Genomic DNA, 23433 nt, shown 5'->3' with positions numbered 1-23433 from the left:
CGTATACATGCATACATATAAAATAGGAGCAGGAGTAGACTACTTGGTCTTCGAGCCTGCTGTACGATTCACTAAGATAATGTACACTGTACGCATGTATCACTATACACGTGCCATCCGAGAAGTTGGTCTGGTGAACTTCAACTTCACTCCTTCAATGGCAAATATATACCTCCTTTAGGAGATTGCAACTGCACATTATTCTGGGTGCAGTCTCACTAAGGTCCTATACAATTGAAGCAAAATGTCCTCAGTCCTGAGCTCAATTTCTTGTGTAATAAAGGCTAACATAACATTTGCTTCCTAATTGTTTGCTGCACCTGTATGCTATCTTGCAGTGACTTATGTACATAGAAAAGAGGGGCTGCGGTGGCACAGTGCTAGTGTCTCTATCTCTGACACAAGAAGCCTGGGTTAACGACCTACATGTTCCAAAGATATGTCATAACATCTCTAAATAGGTAGATTAAAAATGCCTGTCATAGACTCCCAGGTCCCTTTGAGCGTAGTTTCCCTATCACTCACCATTTAAGAAATGCTGTGCACCTTCAGTCTTTCTACCAATATGGATAGCTTCACCCTTAACTACATTACATTTCGTCTGCCATGTTCTTACCCATTCACTTAGCTTGTCCAGTTCCCCTTGAAACCTCTTTGCATTCTTTTGGAATGTTCATTTTCATGAATACACTTTTTCAAGTAATCCATTCCAGATCATAACTGATCACTGCATCAAAGAAATTCTCACCTCACGCTAGCTGTTTTCCCATTTACTGTATTTGTATATTTTTTGCAAACCAACCTTCTTGCTGATGGAGAGAGATAGGAACTGCAGATGCCGGAGAATCTGAGATAACAAGGGGGCCCGAAACGTCAGCTTTCCTGCTCCTCTGCTGCTTGGCCTGCTGTGTTCATCCAGGTCTAAACCTTGTTATCTTCTTGCTGATGGGGCTAATTTCATATTTACTCCATTGAAGACCTTAATGATTTTGCCTCTGCTACTGAACCACCTCTTAACCTTTTCTGCTCAAAGGAGAGCAACCCCAGATTCTCTATTATATCTGTATAACTAAAGTCATCCCTGTTGTGGTTCTAATTAATCTCTGCATACTAAACCCTTAATATATTCTGAATTTATGTTGCCAAAAATTGAGCACAGTGCTCCAGCTAATGCCAAACTAGTATTTCCTAAAGGCTCAAAAGCCTAATTGTTTTATCTTTGTAGTCTTTCAACAAAGTATAGTAGCTTTTTATTATTATTATTATTATTATTATTATTATTATTTTATTATTATTAATAATAATAATAATTAATAATAATAATATTATTAGTGTCCAAAGGTACTTTAAAGAAATGTTACGAAGCAAATAAGCCGCAGAAAGTAATAGTGCAAATTTCCAAAAATTTGATCAAAAAGGTAGATCCTTTGAAAAAGAGGTGGACCATTGTAAAGGATTATGGAGGGAATTCCACTTGCTAGGGCAAGCTCTAAGCTGCTAAAAGCAAGGCCATACGGTGCTGGACAAACTAAAATTGGTGATACTCAAGTGCCTGGAATTAGATCAATGCAGTTACCTTGGAGTGTAGTGGGACTGGAGGAAATTGCTGAGATATGAAAGGATTTACAAATAAGGATGAGGAATTTTAAAATCATAATTTTGTTTGACTGGAAGCCAATGAAGATCAGAGAACACAGATGATGGGACTTGGAGCAAGTAAGGACAAAGAATTTTGGATGACCTCTCATAGAGGAATGTGGGAGACCAGCCAAAAGTGTGTTGAACTGGTCATCCCTAGATGTAATAGGGACATGATTGTGGGTTTTGACAGCAGGTGAGCTGATGTGGAGTAAAGTAGGTTGATGTTACAGAGGTAGCAATAAACCATCTTAGTGATGGAATTGGTCAGAAACGTGGCCTGAGCTCAGATATGACATTAAGGTTACAAAAAGCCTCTGTTGCCAGGGAGAGGGACAGAATTTTGTCTAGGAAATTTCATGTGTCTCACACTTTGAAGCCAATTTGAGAGAGTGCAGGATCAGGTCGTTTCCAGTCTTTGCCAAAGCTTGCATGTAAGGTCTGGGGAATGAGGTTTGAACAAACCCTTTCTCTCCCAAGAAAATCAAGGCTCACGTGCTTTTAAACAGTCTTCTCAATTTTGTCCTGGCACGTGTGTTCACTGCCAGGTGTCTTTTAAGCCATATTGAAATTGTACCATTTAGTTTGTGTTATATTCATTATTTCTTCTTACCAAAATGTATCAATTAATGTGTTAACTTTCATATGCCATGTCTGTTATTTTGCTAATCTCTTACTATCCTCCTAATTTAGTACATAGATCAGAAAAATAGTAACCATACAGTCAATCGTAAACATGTAGAGCTTTATGTATATAAATGTTGGCATGATCGCCATGCTTTTAAATATATGATGTCAACAGGTTAATTACTTTGGAAAATGTTAAGTGTTTGAACTCCAAAGATACTTAGATTGCAGTTAGCCTTTTTGAAAGGTGTTAATATGGTTAATTTGCTCTGTTGGCTGGACAGCTGGTTTGCAATGCATGGTGATGCCAACAGTGTGAATTCCGGCTGATGTTACCATAAAGGTTCCTTCTCAACCTCTTTCCCCTTTGCCTGGAGTGTGATGACCCTCTCATTAAACCACCACCAGTTGTTGCTCTCAAATGAGAGAACAATCCTGTGGTTCTTTGGGAGTATTGTGATTTTACCTTTTTTATTATGTGTTTATAAAATCTACAATATGGTGCAATTTTTATACATATTTAATCCCATTTGTATAATATAGACAAATGAATGTAATCTTTTCTGGATTTCTATAGTACAGCCATCCATTTGAAGATGACCTAATTATTAATCTTGAGGATATGACTGTTGATGCTCCATCAGGTAAGAAAAAATAACTCATCACATAATATCATCTAGAAAACTTAGTGGAATAATTTTTTAATCAATGTAGTATTCTCAGCAGGTGAACTGCTTTTCCATACATTAAAGTTAATTATGATCATATAAGTAAGAGTGGCAAGCAAGAACAGTTCTACTGAGGTGAATAATGGAGCAGCATTAAATTATGCCAAAAGATTGTGGGAAATAAAGTACTCTGGTCACAGTAACACTGTGTGTGTCATTTTTGAACTTTGTGGACCATTTCAATTCTGTGGCAGGAGAGAAAGAGACCACGGTATTGATTTGTGGGAGAAATGTGAACAAATTTGAGGCTTCAGTTTCATCAGTTTGGGGGACAGATTAGAGATTGGGTGGGATCTTGCAAGTGCAAGGATGGAGTTTTTGAAGATGGTGCTTGATGATTGTTGTTTTGAAATGAAGAGGAGACCATTATAATTCCAACTAGCATTAGCCCAGAAGGGATGTTGGGTTCTAGTAGTTTAGTGATAGTGAGATTAAGGGCGCATGAGTGGGTGTTGTGGACAAGTTCATCTCAAAGGACAAGGGAGAAAGGAGAGCAGAGTGAAAATAAGAGTTTGTCGGGAGGAGGGTTGTGGTTGAGCAGAGCAGGGTGTTAAAACTTCTGGGTTTGCCGTCAAAACAAAAAAAAAAGCAAAGATCCATCTTTTTAAAAGCTTGTAGTTTTATAGTAGGAATCAGTTGTCAGAACAGACAATTGAACCTCAAACTAATGGGAATTGAATTCATTGGAGGGTGTGGTTTGATTATCTTTGATCTTTTAGCATGATCCTCAAGCAGTGGAGCCCAACAATTAAGTGTTTAATGTTGTTCAATCAAACCTGGTGATGGATAACCAAACTAATCTTGCATCAGATATATTCAAGCTGCCTGCACCCATTTGTCTTGAGTGAGAAAGATGAGCCCCATGGTCAGGAGGAACAATGTAGGAGAGAGATAATAGACAACTTGCCCCAGACAAGTTTTTAAAAATGAAGGTTTAGGACTTAATGAACAGATCAGTGGATGCAGAAACCATGTACTCATAGGAGCATCAAAGGTAAAATGGGATTTTAAAAGAGTAGTTGTACATGAATAGCAGGTGGACATGAGATTTACAGCAGAAGCAAGATACATTGAACAAGTGCAGAAATTACTGGAGAGTTGGGAGGAAAAAACAAACTGAGGACTGGACTGTCAAAGATATTAGAATGGGGTGGTTGAAAATATAACTAGATTCTGTGGCTTGTGCCAAGTGTCAGTTGAAGCCAGGATGTCAATTGAATCTTTTCAGAATAAGGTCATCTCTGGAAAGAGGCTCATTTAATCAAAACAAACATTCAGGAGAAAATCCAGTGATTGTTGCTTTACAAGTGGATGCCAAATGGGTTGTGGTAGATGGGGTGAGCAGCACAGACAGCAGCAAACACTATGCTGGAGAAACGCAACAGGTCTAGAAGCATCTGCGGAGAGAGAAATGATTAACTTCTCAAGTCTTGTACCACTCCTGTTCAGAAGTTCTGAGAAAGAGTCATATCAGACTTGAAATGTTAATTCTGTTTCTCACCCCACAAATTTTCTCCAACATTGTTTGTTTTTCCCAGATTTCCAGCTTTTGCCTTATTTTCATAGCGACAGATCGGAGGCTGGCTGGGTTAGTCTCCAGTGTGTGAATTGGACTGAAAGATTGTAGGAAGTGAATAGACCTGTTGGATTCTAACCTATTTTTCTAATTAACCAGTTCAGAGATGTTATTGCACACCTCTGAACAAGTGGGACATGAACCTGGATCTCCAGGTACACTACCATTGTGCCATATGAGACTTCCCATCCCCCCCCACCACCACCACCAGGTTTGTGTCCTTACGAAGGAGGTGACAAGTGCCATTATGGGCACTTAAGGCAATTCAGTAAGCAGCACAGAGATTTAATGGAAGGCATGCAGGGAAATAGAGGAATTATGATGGGTCTGAGGACAAGTCCATGAGAAATACCACAATTCAAGAAAACCATGAGGCTTGTCTACAACATCTGTTGAATTTCTTCAGTATTATTTTGATCTCTACCACTGTTTCATTGTCTTGTACATGATCTTTGTTTTGTTTCAACATCACTTAATCTATTTGCTTCTGATCCCTCTTCATTTAGAATATTTGCTCATAAGCATGTGTGCATGATTAGTACAATCTCCACTGCTTACAGATGCCACATTGGTTTAATTGGTTAGTTCCCAAAGTAGGTACATCAGAATATATGTGGAATCCTGCTCATGCCATACAGTCTCTGTTTAAGTTTGCCATGCCCCTTGCATAAAGACTAAAATGATTGACAGTTTGAGTTGGTGCAAAGTACAGCACATCAAATCCAATTAAGATATCTGACAAGAAAAGTGTGCATTTAACCAATCCATTCATATAAAATGTTTGTTCTTGGTAGCACAGATGTGACTTTGGTTATTGTGTACAGTACATCTGTTTTAATTGTTTCATATGAAATTAACAAGTTTTTGTTTAATTCTTCCCTTTTCCAAATGCTGTTGATATTTTGGAGCAATTGAAGATTTTAAATAGCAATGAAAACTTTTTAATTACGTTATTATTTCCAATTTAACCATGTCCATGTCCAAACAGAACATTAATTCCTGTAATTATCGCTTACAAGATACATGGTGTTTGTTAATTTGTCCGAAGCGTTTAATCTGTTGTAAGTGACATTTGTAATTCAGTTACATGGTATTAGAGACTAGTTGTCATTGGTCAACTGGTTTAGTATTTGCCTATTAAAATCTAGCAGTGACTGTAAGTGAAGCCTTCATTTAATTTTATCTCATTCCGTCTGCCATATTGTAATTTACTGGAATTTAAGTGGATTCAAGTTTAACCTTTACATCATGATGTAAGAATTGTCACTGAATTTAAGTGAAATGTTAATTCCAGATTGCAATGACTTGTCATAATTACGTTACTGTGGGGAAAACATTTGGTTTCTACTCGAGCCCTTTCTCTGGAAAGACTAAAGATTCTGTCTAACTAACTGAAGCCTTATCTTGGTGGAGGCTTACTTAAAATTTATTTGCAAGCAGGTTAACTTGGCCGAATAAAGATCTTGTTAGAAATTAACAATGGAAAGGCAGGATTTTATGTCAAAGGTAGATGAATCTTAATTTTTTAGCACAATGAAATGAAACAATGAATATCCATTTGCAGTGATTTTTGTAATATTGTATTTCATAAAGCATGACATTCAGTAACATTTATATAAATTTTTTATCTTTATAGGTCCAGTAGCATGGTGTCCCGTTGACTCTCCACTTTGTTTCCTAAGAAAACAAGCCAGAGTTAACCGTAAGAAAAAGGTGCAGAATGTGTCCTGTAATATTTGCTGTTATTTTGCAATTGGTTTACCAGTATTATGATGCTAATTTTAGCTTAAATTTCAACTAATAACTTATTGACTTTGGGCATGATCTACATAAAAATGCAAATTTGAATACTCTTAAATTATGCTAATTTCAAAAGTTAGAATTACTTCGAATTGGATCATAGACAGTATATTGGAGACTAGGTTTGTACTGTGGTGCTTTAGACATATGGGGCCACCCTGTTCTTGATTATTTGCTACACTTTCTGATCATCATTCTGTATTTCATTTTTACTGCTTGTGTTATACTGACCATGTGATATAGTCAGTTGACGTAATTTTTGTCCTGATCAGTATGTTAATTTATTTGTGACAGTAGCCAGCCATACTCTGGGAAAAAAAAAAATTGGTTGCAGTCAAGGCAAACTTACAAAACTTTTTTTCAAAAGTATAAATGTCATCCAGGGCTGAACAGAATCAGGAGAAAATTACTGAAATAGTTTTCTTTGTGTATATTTCAGTCTGAAAAACATGCACCTGGTAAAAGCCTGGAGGACCTGATGAGCACAAAGTTATCAGGTTAGTTAAAAGGTTTTCTTATTAGTTTCAAGATGCAACTGAGGAGGGGTTTGTGAGAAACAATGCATTAAAACTTTTAGACCCAATGCATCGATTTTCTAATATTATGTAATACTTTAGTGCGGACAACTACTACTTTCTCCACAAGAAACAGAAACTGGAGTTTGATTTTTTGGATCAAAGGTAATCATCTCAACTTTCTCCAAAGTCTTCTGCCATAGTGCAGGTCCTTTGTTAGCCTGAGTCCATTTTTCTTAATTTTGTGCTTCAAGCTACATAATCTTCTGTGTTTCATAACTTAAAGTCTTCTGCAAATTTGGGTATTGGTACCAACTACCTTGGTAGGACTGGAAAGGAGTTTCTGTTGAAAGAATTTGAGCAGTTAGGAGCTAAGTTTAATAAGTAGAACCTCCAAGGTGGTAATCTTGGTTGAAACACTAAAATAATCAGGTGCTGGAAATCTGAAACTAAACCAGAAATTGCTGGAGAAACTTAGCAGGTCTGGCAGCATCTGTGGAGAGAAAGCAGAGTTAGTGTTTCGATTCCAGTGATCCTTCAGAACTGGTTCTGAGGAAGAGTCATGACTCAAAATGCGAACTTGTTTTCTCTCCACAGAAGCTGCCAAAACTGCTGGGTTTCTTCAGCAATTTCTGTTTTTGTTGGGAATCTTGCAATTGTATGTGGTTCAGATAGCGAACTGGCATTGGGTAAATAAATAAGACTCCAAGATTATTGTAGAAGGAATGGAATTTCAGTTCATTGGACACTCATCAGTACTGGGTAGAAAAGCTCTTTTCCTGGTGGAGCAGGCTTCATTTAAACTCTGCTGGGGCCAATCCTGATGAATTGAATAATTAGGGCTTTGGAGCAGTCTTTAAACTAAATAGCGTGGTTTTAGTGAGGGAATACTTCAGCTCACAAGTAAAAGGAGAAGGTAATATTACAGGGCAGCTACTTAGGTAATGTACCCAGAACTGAAAAGGAAGGTACAGAGTGTACGAGCATAAAAATACAACAAGTAAGCTCAAATGTGAAAATGTAATGGCATTATTACCTAGATGCACATAAGTGGACTGACCATCTAACATGGACCTAGGCACCAGAAATGGCAACAAAAACAGGCCTGTCAACCCTGAAAAGTTTTCCCTATTAACATGGGGCCTAGTGCCGATGTTGGACAGCTGTCCAACAATCGAGCAATAGCTTGATGTCTGAAGATATGATTCCATGAGTATAATGACAGTGTCACTTGCAACAACTCTCGTGAAGCCTGACATCATCCAGGACAAAGCAGCTTGCTTGATTGGCATCATGTCCATAAACATTCAATCACTCCACTACCAATGCTTGGTAGAGCAACATGTGCTATCTACAAAATGCACTCCAGAAATTCTTCAAAGATTGTCAGATAGCGCCTGCTATGGTTCCATCTAGTACATCACATCTTTCTCAGAGTTTGTGCTTCTAGCTCTCGTTTTATTTCTAGTTCTCTGTGCACATACATGTGATACACTTGGGTAAAAACGTGCAATTTCTCTTGGGCTCTTTCTCCTCTTTGACTTGCACTGCCAAATTAGCCTTTCCCAAAGAATATGGATTCCCCTCTGATTTAGATATAGGTTACTACCCAAGTAGCCCATGCCTCATCCCAAAAATAGTTCCAGTTTCTCAGAAGTCTGCAGCTGTCTTCTGCATTCACCTTCTAGGTGCTTGTTGACAGTTGATCTCTTTCTCCAAGCTGGTTCTGCTGCTTCATCTCAATCTGTTCATAATTAAAAGTAGGTTGAAGGTTCTGTCACTGGTTCCCACATGAACAAAGGTCTTTGGATCATCTTTCCTTTGTGGAATCATTTTTCATTTACTGCTTGATGCCCAGACCTGTGGTACCTAGAAAGCACATGTTTGTAACTTGGATCACAGTTAGTTAAAAAGCTGTATAGCCCCTTGACTATAGACGTTTCCATTGGTGCTCAGAACTTTGCTGTATTGTACTGTTTTCTCTCTTGGTTAACCACTTGTTACTTGGTGTCCTTGTAATTGCCCAATTACCAATTGTCACCTTTTTTATTCATGTCACTCTACCTAAAGATCCATACCTACTAGAGAAATCTAGTCGCTCAAAATGATTCCTATTCTATACTGACCTGTTTTTAACCTCATTTCCCAATCATCAGCTACTGCTGGCAATGTTTTGACTGACCACGGAGCATCTTAGCAAGAAGCTATCGTCCCGGAATGTTGTAATTATGTCCAGTTGACTGTCGAGCTGTGCAGCTTTTTGCTCAAGGATTGCAATTTTTTTAGACTTCACAATGCTTAAAAATCTAAATTTACTGCGTGCGTTTCTTCCCAAAACTAAGTACACGCAATCTTTTCAAAGAACTTTCCACATTTGATGAAATCCAGAGGGAGAAATGGAGCCAAAGATATACTGCTACAGTGTATTGACTAAAACCTAATTGAAATCCCGGGTCCTTGTTCAAACAGAACCTCAATTCATTAGACATATTTGCTTGTTATATGATATGGCATTCATTGAGAACAAGCTGAAGTACATCTCTTGCTATCTTCCATTGATCAATCAGACTAGTTGATGAATCATTACCTACATAAGGAATACAGTGTTACCAGAGGCTGTGAGCTAATGAGAAGAATTAATCTGAGCTTCCATTGTAACTCATTGTCCAGTTATTTTAATCTGAGTTGCACCTTTGCCCCTAATTCAAGAGAATAATAACTAGTTGATACAGCTAACAGTGCATTGGTGAAGCGTTTGTTTGGTAGGCAGTAGTAATTGGGTGTTCCTTGTACACAACATAAAGAACAGCACAATTTTCGCTATTAATAGTATGTTGCTACATGAACATATGCAATTGAATCAGTTGAAGATCTGGGGCTTTCAAAGCTTCCAGTTTCCATTTGTAATGGACTGGATATGTATGTTCTAACTCAAACCTGACTTTTTAGCAAATACTTCAGTTGAGTCACCTCATGAGATAGAAAGGTCTAACAGGATGCTGGACATTATGCCTAAAAACTGTCACAGAGGCTATGCCCCATCCCCCTTAGTAGGGACATATGGCCTCGGAGGGAGTGAGCTGTAGATGTAATGGTTAACTTTTAGACTGCAAAAGTAAATTACTACATGAGATTTACACACAGCCTGGTTAAAATTCCTGTTATTTAGAAGGTTAAGGAATGAATTTGATGTTTTAAGTGTATCAATGGGATTTAAGGAGACCAAAAGAAGCTACTTCGGGTTGTGAAGTATAATACTAAGGGATATAATCAGACTCCTCGGGGATAAATTTGGAAATATTTCTAAAAATGCTAACAGTGATAGATGTTCAGTCTCCGACAAATTGCAGTTGATGCTTGATCAACTATTTTAAATTTTGAAATTTTTATCAAACAATTTATCAAGGGGCAATAGGCAAAGGTAAATGTTTGTCATTTATATGAATGATTTGGATGGGAATTTAGGAGGCATGGTTAGTAACTTTGCAAATGGCACCAAAATTGGTGGTAAAGTAGTCGGTGAAGAAGGTTATCTGAGATAGCAAAGGGATATTGATCAACTGGGCCAAGGGCTGAGGAGTGGCAAATGGAGTTTAATCTGGATAAATGCAAGGTATTGCATTTTGGTAAGACTAACAAGGGCAGGATTTATACAGTCAATGGTAGGACCCTGGATAGTGTTGTTGAACAGAGAGGCCTAGGAGTTCACGTACATAGTTCTTTGAAAGTTGCATCACAGACAAGGTGGTTAAGAAAGTATTTAGCATGCTTGCTGTCATTGCTCAGACCGTTGAGACGAGGAGTTGGGATGTCAGGTTGCAGTTGTATAGCACAGTTGGTGAGGCCACATTTAGAGTGCTGTGTACAATTCTGGTCACCTTCCTGTAGGAAGGACATTATGAAATTGGAGAGGGTTCAGAAGAGATTTACAAGGTTGCTAGTAATGGAAGGTTTGAGTTACAAGGAGAGGCTGGTGCTTTTTTCCCTGGAGATTGACGGGTGATGTTATAGAGCTTTATAAAATCATGAGGGGCATAGATAAGGTGAGTAGCAAAGATCTTTCTTCTAGGGTAGGGAATTTCACAACAAGAGGGCATATTTTTAAGCTAAGAGGAGAAAGATTTAAAAGGGACCTGGGGGCAGCTTTTTCACACAGCACTTGGTTTGTATGTGGAATGAACTGCCAAAGGAGGTGGTAAATGCAGGTACAGTTACAACATTTAAAAGGTACTTCGACAGGTACATTAATAGGAAAGGTTTTACAGGGATATGGGCCAAACTAATGTCCTTTCGGGAAGGAAACTACCATCCTTACCTGGTCTGGCCTGCATGTGGCTCCAGACCCACAGCAATGTAGTTGACTCTGAACGGCCATCTGGGCAATTAGGGATGGACAGTAAATGCTGCCTAGCCAGCGATGTCCTCATCCCGTTAATGAATAAAATGAATAAAGGAAACGCAGGCAAGTGAGACTATTTTGGTTTGGGAAACTTAGTTGGCATGGACGAGTTTGGCTGTATGACTCTATGACTGTGTAATTGGGTTACAATGCAATAATTGCAATGGATCTGCAATAACTTAATGAAATTGGTGCAGAGACTCATTTGGCTAAATTGCATAGTCTTCCCAATAGAATAATTTGTGTATTTCAACTATTTTCAGTATTCCAAATTTCAAATTTGGAAAATTGCCTCTCAAACTTAGGAAACCAGAATCATCTTTTAGTTTCTACAGTTACAATTGACACAACAGTTGTCCAATTAGACATTTTGTCAGATTAGTGAGCAGCGCAAAAACAAGATTGGTATAAATGAGTCCTGCACCTGTGCAGCCTGGTTGCATTGTCTTAAAATCAAGCACCTATGTGTCTAAAGGTACCAGTAATGTAACTTGCATTAGGAATAAACCACAGTCCATATGTTGAGCACAGTTTTTCAAACTCGGGCTCAATCATGTGATTACACTTTTAACTCTGAAGATGGAGCATATTGATGATGTTGAATGAGTACATGAGTTAATGATACTGGATTCAAATAGCTTGAACAATATCACATTGAATAGTGTGTTCTTTTCTAAAAAATGGTGGCCCCCTTTTTACCCACACAGCCTATGAATTTCCAGTATGAATTCTGTTTTGCAAAGTCACCGAATATCTGAACAACTCAGGGATGCAGCGTGGCCCAACTAGTGAGGAAATATGTAGGATTGTGGCAGGAGATGTAAATATCAAAGGAAGTTGGTATATCTTGAATGTATTTAAAGTGAACTAAGAAGAACTTTTTTTTAAATACAAGGTCAAACAGATCAGAGTTCTGAATTTGAAGATTTTAAAGATGAACAATGCATGCCAAGTATATCCAAGGTACAGTGTGATGATTGATCAGCAACTTTTTTTCTCCTATATCTGATAATTTATATAACCTTCAGCTGTGACTTTGTGTTATGCAAACCACATGCATAATATCAACATTCCTAAGTGACTTACAGTAATGTATCCATGTGAAACTGAGTCCAGCTGTTTTGTTAAATTTTGTTTTAATGTGGGATTCATTTACTTGAGTCAATTGTCAATGGTAAAAATTCTTATTGATATATTCTTTTTAAGAGCAAAACAAGCATTTATGTTTTGTGGTCCATGCACAATTGAAACATTTTTTTTATTTTCATAAATTTCGTCATTATGTGAAGAGTAATAAATGCATTCTAGGGGTAAGCCAATTTTATGTTATTCTGAAATAAAGGGATCCGGATTTTAAACTTGCCTGCTTTTGCATTATGCTGTCAGATTTGTACATAATGCCTGTGCAGAACGATTTGCATAGAAATCTTGAACTAGATAATCTGGCTGATTAATCCTTACCCTACCTTAGCATAGTTTTTCTACTAACTTCACTTACAAAGGTTGGTGAAGTTGGAAGTGTTTTCTTTGGGGTGGGGGGGTTGGGGGCAGAAGGTTGAGGAGATGTGAAGTTTTCAAAATTGAGAGGTCTGTACAGAGTATATAGGAAGAAACATTTTCCGTTCCTAAATGGATGAAAGGAAAGTAGTCATGTATCTGAAGTAATATGCAAAAGAAGTGAATGTGACATGCGAAAATTTTCTTGCAAGTAGTTTGTTTCTGGAATGCACTGCCTGAAAGTATGATGGAGGCAGGTTCAATTGAGATGCTCAACATTGCATTAGATGATATTTAAATAGAAATAATGTGCAGGGTTTTGGGGAGAGGTAGTAGATTGACACTAAGTCATGTTCTTTGTTCAGAGTCAGTGCAGACATATGGGCTAAATGGCCTCTTTTGCACATTAAAACAGCAGGCTGTTCAAACATCTTTTGCCATTCAATAAGATCATGGCTGCTCTGTCTCAGGCCTCAACTCCTCTTTGCCAGCTCTTCTTCACCCCCAATTTCCCTATTATCTAAAAATCTATGTCCTCTTGAAATGCTTTATGATCTAGCCTTTCTGGGGTGAACTCCAGATATTCACTAACCTAAGAGGGCAAATTCCTTTACATCCCAACTAACACAATAGGAAGGGTTTAGAGGAATATGGGCCAAATGCTGGCAAACGGGACTAGGCCAGATTGAAATCTGGTCGGTGTAGACAAATTGGACTGAATGATCTGTTTCTGTGCTGTATGACTCTTTCACTCTAGCTCTATCTCTATATGTATAACTACATCCCTGGATTGAGATTAACCCCACTAGTGGGAACATCTTCTCAACAGTTACATTAGTTGCTCCCTTCCAATCTGAAAATGACCCATTAATCTCGACTCCTTTTCTTACCCAGTCCTCAGTCCTTGCTAACACATTATCCTCAATATCATGAGCTCCTATTGTGTGTGATAGCCTTTTATTTTGCACCTATCGAATGCTTTCTGGAAATCCAAAACATTACATCTATCAGTTACCCTCTATCAAGTCTGTTTACCTCTCGAAACCCCTGCAAATTTGTCAAACTTGGTTTACTTTTCAGAAAATCATGTTGACTGTTAGATTGCATTGAACTGTTCTGCATGTCCCGCTATTCCTTCCATGATAATGGATTTCAGCATTTTTCCAATGATATATGGTAGGCTAGCTGGCTAATAGTTTCCTGTTTTCTCTGCCCCCCTCCTTTTCTTAAACAGGGGCTTGACACCAGCTGTTTTACCAAACTGCTAGAGCCCTCCTGGAAACCAGTGAGCTATTGGATATTTTAGTAAATTCCTCCATTATTTCTGTAGGCACTTCCCTTTAAAAGTCTTGGATGTAGGCCCTCATATTCTGGCAACTTGTTAACCTTCAGTCCCATTAGTTTGCCAGTTATTTTGTGAATCGTGATAAAAATGAGTCAGTTTGTTTTCTCAGGTAGCTATAGAAAATCTCATACACTATTTGAACGGCAGGGAAGTTCTCATCAATATCTTGATCAATGTTTGTTCCTTAAAAATCATCCAACATGCTGCTTGTGGAACCAGACTTTACAGAATCACAGTTGTTACAGTGTTGACAGTGCTAAAAGTGCAATAAATCATGATAAAGACTGTTACAAGATGTTTCCTTCCATTAGGACCTTACTTTATCTGCTTATCTCTCGGATGTTTATAGTGTCCTCCACTGTGAAGACTAACGTAAAATATTGGTTTTAATTATCTGCCTTTTCACTGATCCCTGTTATTAATTCCCTAGTGAATTCTCCAAGAATCCTACTCCCTTTAATTATTTTTTATATATCCTAAAATCTCACTGTTTGTTTTTATATTTTCTGCCCTTTTACTTTCATAATCAATTTTCTCCCTTTTTATTGCACTTTTAGCACTGCCAACACTGTAACAACTGTGATTCTGTAAAGTCTGGTTCCACAAGCAGCATGTTGGATGATTTTTAAGGAACAAACATTGATCAGGATATTGATGAGAACTTCCCTGCTGTTCAAATAGTGTATGAGATCTTCAATAGCTACCTGAGAAAACAAACTGACTCATTTTTTAATGTTTCAACCAAAAGATAGCCTTGCTGACAATGTTGTACAGAGAGGATTCTATGCTAAATTACAAGCCTGGAATACATGTTAAAGTTAATGTAGCAGGACTTGAGTCCACAATGTTTATGTGTGATGAGACCTAGACAACATTCAGGCTTGGGCTGATATGTGGCAAGCAGCATTCAATCCATGCAATGACACTTCCAATAACACAAAATCTACCCAGCTTCCTTGACATTCAATGGCATTACTGTTGCTGAATGCCCATTATCAATATCTGGGGATTTACCATTGAGTAGAAACACAACTAGCTTCATTGTTTATAATATTGTAGGTATCAGTAGGTCAGAGGTTAGGAATCTTTGAGATTTTCACCAACTGACATCCTAAGTCCTGCCCACCATCTACAAAGCACAAGTCAGGATTGTGATGGAATGCTCCAGTTGCCTGGATGCGTGCAGTTCCGACAATACTCAAAGCTCAACAACATCCAGGGCAATAGTGCCAGGTCACATAGGAATGTAACTATCACATTATAGGAGAACTACCTGAATTGCTTTGGGTTTAAGAAATTCACTGCTTTTTTTTTTGCATTTCCTGTTGTTTCCCAGAAAAGCCACCAACAATGCCGAGCACAGTTTATGCTTTTTAATTTACCAAACGCTGAAATGTAATTCCACATTTATTCAAGTCCTTGTTGTCTTTGCCTTCATGTTGTCTTTTTAAATTATAATCAAGCACACTGATGTCCATGCTTATTAGTGAAGCATGCTCAAGTAATTGGAGAAGGGATCATCCTGTTGACAATCTTTTACTGGGTAACCTTTAGAGAGCACAAATCTTTCCCTTAAGAAAACCTGAATATAACTCCATGAAGACTTACAATTCAATTTCCCCTTTGACTATTGAATAATTATAATTATACATTCTCCTGGCAGACATTGCTTACTACATTTGTGATTTAGAGGGATTTGGATGTCCTCGTACACAAATTGTGCAGAATGTTAACATACATCTTGCTGTGACTGTTGTACTGAGACAACATGAGGAATCCTGTAGACCACTTTTATAATCAGTCTGACCGTAAACAAATTCTGTTATCAGTGTTAGAGTCCTTTTGTTAAACCTTAAATTAGACTGTGGTGTAGTGGTATTGTCACTGGTCTAGCAATCCAGAACCCCATGCTAAGAAGGCCTGGGTTCAAGAGCCACCTGCTCCAGTAGTATGTAAGAATGTATCTAAACAGGCTGATTTAAAAGATATCTGAGGACATTGTTCAAATCCTACCCATGGCAAACAGTGAAATTTGAATTCAATAAAAGTCTGGAGTGAAAAGCTAGTCTAATTGCAACCATTGTCAATTGCCATAAAAATCTATCTGGTTCATTAATGTCCTTAAGGAAGGATATCTGCCTGGCCTATGTTTAATTTCAGACTGACAGACTTTTAACAGCCCTTGGACAAAGGGTATGGATAATAAATGCTGGCCCTGCCAGCAATGCCCACATCCCATGAACAACCAAAAAAAAAACTGTTCCTTCACTGTCATGGGCATACCTCTGCCATATGGAAACAGCAATTCAACAGGGTGGCAGTGGTGCACTATCTTCTCCAGAGCAGTTAATAATGGACAACAAAAGCTGGCCATGACAATGACATCCGTATCCTGTGAATGAATACAAATAAGTCATCTGACACTCTGACACTAAGGCAAGTGCTATCCTTGAGCTGAGGCTGACACCTACTGACATTCCATATGTGATGCAAGTTTGAGAACCGGTTTTAGTCAAATGGATGGTAAAGAGAAGCTGGCAGATCAGGTGCAAGAAAGCTTCAAAGAAACTCCATGTTCACGCGATTGCTTGGTGGATAAACAAGGTTTACTTCCATAGTGGAGAATATACAGTTTCAAATTTTGGGGCTAGCGATGTTAGTCTTATCAAAGATGGCTCAACTAGCATTTTCAAAAATCTTTGGGGCGTGTGGTTTTGTGTAATTCTTCACATTGGTAAGTGATCTTGAAAGATTAGTTTGAATCAAAACAGTATCTATTGCAGTTGTCCATCACAGTTTTTAAATTTTCCCTTAATTATTTCTCTGTGAATGCTCTGTTTATGATTGATAGAAACCATTTGAATCCAGTGAGATTCAACCATTTTTGCGTACTCAAAAGAGAAACGTAATAAATCATCTATTACACTTTTTTTAAACTAGTTACAAACCAGCATCTCCATTGGGAATATGAACGTGGGAGATAAATACAAAATAGATGTAGACGTGCTGGCTACTGGCCATGATAAACTTGGAAAACAAGTCTTGGTGAGTGTAACACTTCTCTGCATTTTCTTAAAGTATTTACATATTTTAAGGGTGGTGATAGACAAATTTGGAATTAATGGTATGCAAGTAGAAAAATTAAAAACATTTCATTATAAATCCACAAAACATTGTTAATGAGTCAGACCTTTTTTTATAAACTATACTTGTAGTCTTTGGATATTTAATGACTGTTTCATGGCATGACTAAATCTTCAAATATAATGTTTGTTTTCAATGATCACTAGTTATGTATTAATATCTATCAAATCATTTTAACTTACTCATTTCGTTAAAACTATAGGACTATGGAATATAAAGGCCATAGCACCTTTCCAGCACTTTTGTAGCGTCTTTGAAAGCATAAGTTATTGGCACCAACGCCTTCCCTCCTTTTATTATTTCATTATTTATTCTCCTTTTATTTTCCTTTTAAAAACCAATTATAGATTCAATTATTGTCCCTCTTGCTAGGCGGAGATTCATGTCTTCCATTCTGCCACATTTTAAAGAAAATAACATCTTGCCCTTTTACTGTTTCGGTGATTGAACTTAAATTGCCATCTAGTTTTTGACATTGTAGTCAATGTAGGTTTATCCAGTTTACGATTTCAAAATCCTTTGGTTTTGAGCATTTTTTAGATTTGCTCTTGCCTATCTTTTGTTCTACTGAGAATAGCTCCAGGTTCCTGAAGTTGTTCATCTATTATTGAAGTTTTGGTGTCATCCTGTTAAATTTTCTTTGCGCCATATCTGTGACTTTCATTCCAAAGTAAAACAGCTGCAACTGTATTCTAATTGACCTTGCCACTGGTTTATGCTCTGTTTATAAATGATGGAATCTCTCAATTTTAAGTTTACTCAGCTCGGGATTTACTTCCTTATTTTGACGCACCAGTGTGACCCCGTCCCACCTGGAAAGTCTTACAAGGATTAGTCGTTTGCATAGACTGGAGAATCTCGATCTCTTTGGTGCCAAGAGAGTTAAAGGGAGCTTTAATGGAGATATTTAAAGTCGTCAAGAGTGTGGAGTGAATAGAAAGGAACCATTGCTTATTGTTGAAAGGTCAATAATCAGAAGGTACAGATTTTTGAGATTGACAAAAGAACTGGATTATTTAAGGTATTTAATAATAACTTTCAATAGGGAACTGGCTAAAAATCCAGAGAGAAAGAAAAAGATTGCAGGGAGAGTGGGTAAAAGACCAGAGAGTACGACAGTCTGTCTGCTCTATGAAACAGCCAGCACAGACTCAATAGGCCAACTGCCCACTCCAGTGCTGTAGGATTTTGTGATGAGAATTACCATACTGATGTCCAAAGAGGGTCAGGTGCTGAAACAGTAATGCTGGCACAAGGATAGTAATTTGGAGACCAGGCTTATACTCTTGCAGCATGAGTATGAATCCTGATGGTAATTGAAAGCTAGTCTAAAAGTGACTCTGAATGAATCTATTGACAATTGGCGTAAAAACCCATGTGATTCACTAATGTCCTGTAGGAAAAGAAAATATGCCATCCTTGGCTAATATGGCCTACATGTGACCCCCAGACTTGCAGCAATGTGGGTAACTCTTAAATACTCTCTGAATTGGCCTAGCAAGCCACTGTCATATCAAACTGTTACAGAAAAATCTAAAGAAGTGAATATACCTGAAAAGGCCATCTGGTTTTGATGAAAACTGAAAAGGTGGGACAAAGCCTTTTAGCCGCTGCAGACTCCTCCTTGCTAACATGGCTTGTGCAAAGGTTAGAGTTGTCCCTCACACTAGTCAAACAACAGGCTGATGCTGTCTGCAAGGTATAAATGACTCCTTGAGAGTGATTATTCACAGATAGCTCTCTCACCATCAGGAACAAAAACAGAAGTTATTGGAAAAGCTCAGCAGGTCTGGCAGCTGTCATCTTCGTCAGGTCCTCAGAAGGGTCACCAGACCTGAAACCGTAACTCTGATTTTTCTTCACAGATGCTGCCAGATCTGCTGAGCTTTTCCAGCAACTTCTGTTTTTGTTCCTGATGGTGAGAGAGCTATCTGTGACATAATCACTCTCAAGGAGTCATTTATACCTTGCAGACAGCATCAGCCTGTTGTTTGACTAGTGTGAGGGACAACAGATGCTGCCAGATCTGCTGAGCTTTTCCAGCAACTTCTGTTTTTGTTCCTGATTTTCAGCATCTGCAGTTCTTTAGGTTTTTATTTAGCGCTCTCACCGTCCCTGGTTGTAGCAGCCGTACGCAGTCAGAAAGGAATAGCTCTGAGAAAGCATTGTCTCTGGACACCGTGAAGTCATGTGACATTAGTTCAAACATGGACAAGGAAATCTCCAGCTGTGTACCACCTACAGTGCCACCCCCTTAATTGATGAGTTGATTGCTCTACTATGTTGAACATTACTTCAAGGATACGTCTAGGGTGACAAGGACACGGGATATATTCGGGGTGAGGGGAAGCTTCAGTGTCAGTAACCAAGAGTGGATCTATAACACCATTGCTAGAAAGTCTTCAGAGAGTTGGCAGCAATGGTGTCCAGTCTGGCAGCTGATGGTGAAGTAACAAAGGGGATCAAAAGTAATTGACTTTGTCATCCTCAGTCTACCTGCTGCAGGTACATCGGCCCATGACAGAATCGATAGAGTGACTACCGCAAAGCCATTGTGGAGATGAATCCCATCTTAACATTGAGGACACCCTCCATCATGATACGTGGCAATACCTTCAATCTGAATGGAGAGATTTCAAGCAGATTGAGCAACTCAGAAGGACATATTCCCCATTCTAGCATTGCTATCAAGTTGGGAGATCCGCTTTTGGTCAGCAATATGTGCAGGAGGTCATGAGCAGTACCAGGCATGCCTAAAAATGATGTCAGGTGAAGCTAGTAAAGTTGTAACACTCGGCTATATGAGTACCAAACAAAATAAGCAGCAAGTGATAGGGCTAAGTGATTCCACAACATACAGATCATGTCTAAGCTCTTTAGTCCTTGCCACATCCAATTTTGAATGGTTATAGACAATTAAACGACTCACTGGAGGAGGAAACTCCATAAATATCCCTATCTTTTAATGATGGTGGAAATTAGCGCATCAGTACAAAACACAAGAGACAAAGGATCGTGTTTGTGAAGGGAAAGTTGGTTCTCAGTGTTCAGTGGTGCTCAAGTTTTGAATCCCTTGAAGTCTGTAGTATATATTAATGAGTTGAACTAAATGTGAAAGGCATGAATTGGAGATTTGCCGACAACACAAATTAGCCATCCTGTTTGAAGCAAAGTTTGTGTTGCTGGCTGAAAGGTAATATCAATGATTTGGTTGAGTGGATGAAAAAAATGTAATTCAACTTGGAAAAGTGCAAAGTTATGCATTTCAGGAGGATGAAAAAGCAGGGAATCCACTAGATGAGAGGAACTTGAGAGGGGTGGAGGAAGTGAGACCTTGGAGTGCATATCCACAGGCCCCTGAAAATGGCAGGATAGGGAAATAAAACAGATAAAAAGATATATAGGATGCTTTCTTTCATTGGGTGAGAGGATTATGGGCAGCGCAGTTGCTCAGTGGTTAACACTGCTGTCCCACAGTGCCAGGGTCCCGGCTTCAATTCCAGCCTTGGGCGACTGTCCGTGTGGTGTTTGTACATAGTCCCCATGTCTGCATGGGTTTCTTCCAGGTGCTTCAGTTTCCTCCCACAGTCCAAAGATGTGCAGGTTAAGTAGATTGGGCAATTCAGTGTGGCCATAGTGTCCAGGGATGTGTAGGTGCTCTTTGGAGAGCCGGTGTGAACTTGTTGGGCTGAATGGCCTAATTTCACACTGTGGGGGTTCTATGATACTCTGTCAAATTCTGTGAAATTAAACACAAATGGAGGGATGGAATGCTGGAACTAAATAAGATATTGGTTAAGTTGCAGCTGAAGGTTTGTGTGCAGTTCTAATCACCACATTACAAGAAGGACAAGTAGTCAGAATATGGAGGAGATTTACAAAAATGTTGCCAAGCCTTGAAAATTGCAGCTATGAAGTAAGATTGGCTTGGGTTAGGTTGTTTCTTTAGGACTGGGTAAACTGAGACTTGATTGAGGTGTACAAAATAATTAGAGGCTTGGACAGGGAAGACTTGTTTTTCTCTTGTACAGGTCAATCATCAGGGGGCACAAAGAACAACACTGCATAGGAACAGGCCCTTCATCCCACCAAGCCTGCACTAATTTCAATCCTTATTTAGACCCGCTACTTACTGCCCACATGCGATTTCTATCCTTCTGCCTCCCATTCATGTGTCTATCGAGATATGCATTGAACATTGCTACCATGCCTACTTCCACCGGCAATGTGTTCCAGGCACCCACCAACCTCTGTGTGAAAAGATTTATCCCACACTTCTCCCCTAAACTTTCCCCCTCCCACCTTGAACTTGTGCCCTCTTGTAGTTGACCTTTCCACCCTGGTAAAAAATTGTCTGACAATCCACCCTGTCCATGCCTCTCAATTTTGTTGACCTCTATTGGGTTGCCCCTCAGCCTCCATCATTCCAGTGAAAACAATCCAAGTTTATCCAGTCTCTCCTCATGCCTGGTCTGGAGGATTTTAGATAACATCATGGTAAACCTTCTGTACACCCTGTCCAAAGTATGCACATCCTTCTGGTAGTGCAGTTTTCGGAACTGCATGCAATATTCCAAACGTGGCCTAATTAAAGTTTTAGACAGCTGTAAGATAATTTGCCAACTTTTATATTCAATGCCCTGGTCGATGAAGGCAAGCATGCTATATGGTATGCCTTCTTGCCTGCCTTATCCACCTGTGTTGTCACTTTCGGGGAGCTGTACTTTCAGGGACCGAATCCTACCATTCCCGTTCTGAATTTTCACAGGAACATGCTAGTCCTGCACTCTAATCAACTGGTCTTTAAAAGTCTCCCACATGTCAGATGTTGATTTACTCTCAAACAGCTGCTCCCAATCCACATTATCCGATTCTTGCCTAATTCAGTTATAGTTGGCCTTCCCCCAATTTAACACCTTCATCCAAGGTCCACTTGTCTTCGTCCATAAGAATCCGAAAGCTTACGGGATTATGGCCACTATTCCCAAAATGTTTCCCCACTGAAAAGTTGATCACCTGGTCAGACTCCCTTCCCAATACTAGGACTAGTATGGCCCCTTCCCTCATTGGACTATCCGCATATTGTTTCAAAAAACTCTTCTGGACACGCCGGACAAATTGCTCCCCATCCAAACCCCTGGCACTCTGGCAGTCCCAGGCAATATCGGGGAAGTTAGAATCACCCACTGGAACAACCTTGTTATTTTCACGTTGTTCCAGAATCTGACCACATGTTTCTTCCTCCATCTCCCACTGGCAGCATTGAAATTGCACCCTTCCTATTCCTAAGATCTACCCATAATGCCTTGCTGCAAGATCCCGCCAGGGTGTCAGGTTTTGTACTGACAGAATTTAGGTGACTGGTAAAAGGATTAAAGTAGACATGAGTGATGGATGCATGGAATTGGCTGCCCAGTTTGGTTGAGTTGGGAACTTACTCATTTAACAGGAACCTGAATTTGTACCTGACAGGCTATAATGTACAAGGCTGTGGAGCTGGCAGTGGAATTTGGGATTATAACAGGTGACTACTTCATTCAGCTAACACAGACATGATGGGCTGAATGGTCTCTTTCCATGCCATAATCTGTCTATGGCTGTAAATCTTGAGTTTGACACCATTCAGGTCAAAGCAGCTCATTTGACTGATGCTCGTTCTGCTGGATGCACTGTGGCAACACGTCAAGAGTCTTCCAACAACACTGTCAAGTGACCTGTACCATCTAATAATGTGTGGCAGCAGATGCATGGGAACACCACCCCCTGCAAATTCACTTACAAGCCACAAACCATCTTCATTTGGAAATGAGATAGTAGGAACTGCCGATGCTGGAGAATCTAAGATAACACGGTGTAGAGCTGGATGAAGACAGCAGGCCAAGCAGCATCAGAGGAGCAGGAAAGCTGACGTTTCGGGTCGAGACTCTTCTTCAGAAATGGGGGAGGGGAAGGGGATTCTGAAATAAATAGGGAGAGAGGGGGAGGCGGATAGAAGATGGATAAAGGAGAAGATAGGTGGAGGGGAGACAGACAGGTCAAAGAGGTGGGGTTGGAGCCAGTGAAGGTAAATGTAGGTGGGGAGTTAGGGAGGGGATAGGTCGGTCCAGGGAGGACGGGCAGGTCAAGGAGGCGGGATGAGGTTAGTGGGTAGGAGATGGGGGTGC

General features: G+C 39.2%; 1 protein-coding gene across 1 annotated transcript in view; it reads left to right on the top strand.

Moving 5' to 3' along the window:
- LOC109929592 overlaps window positions 1–23433 on the top strand; it is a 40332-nt gene that overhangs the window by 616 nt on the left and 16283 nt on the right. The window contains exons 2-6 of the mRNA XM_048602941.1: window positions 2843–2909; window positions 6206–6282; window positions 6809–6866; window positions 12179–12246; window positions 17066–17170. Of these exons, the coding sequence (XP_048458898.1) occupies window positions 2843–2909; window positions 6206–6282; window positions 6809–6866; window positions 12179–12246; window positions 17066–17170 (375 nt within the window). The remainder of the gene's footprint in view (window positions 1–2842; window positions 2910–6205; window positions 6283–6808; window positions 6867–12178; window positions 12247–17065; window positions 17171–23433) is intronic.

This window comes from Rhincodon typus, chromosome 11 (genome assembly GCF_021869965.1).
Source record: "Rhincodon typus isolate 14 chromosome 11, sRhiTyp1.1, whole genome shotgun sequence".
Taxonomy (NCBI): Eukaryota; Metazoa; Chordata; class Chondrichthyes; order Orectolobiformes; family Rhincodontidae; genus Rhincodon; species Rhincodon typus.
This window is presented reverse-complemented; position numbering and strand designations above follow the sequence as displayed.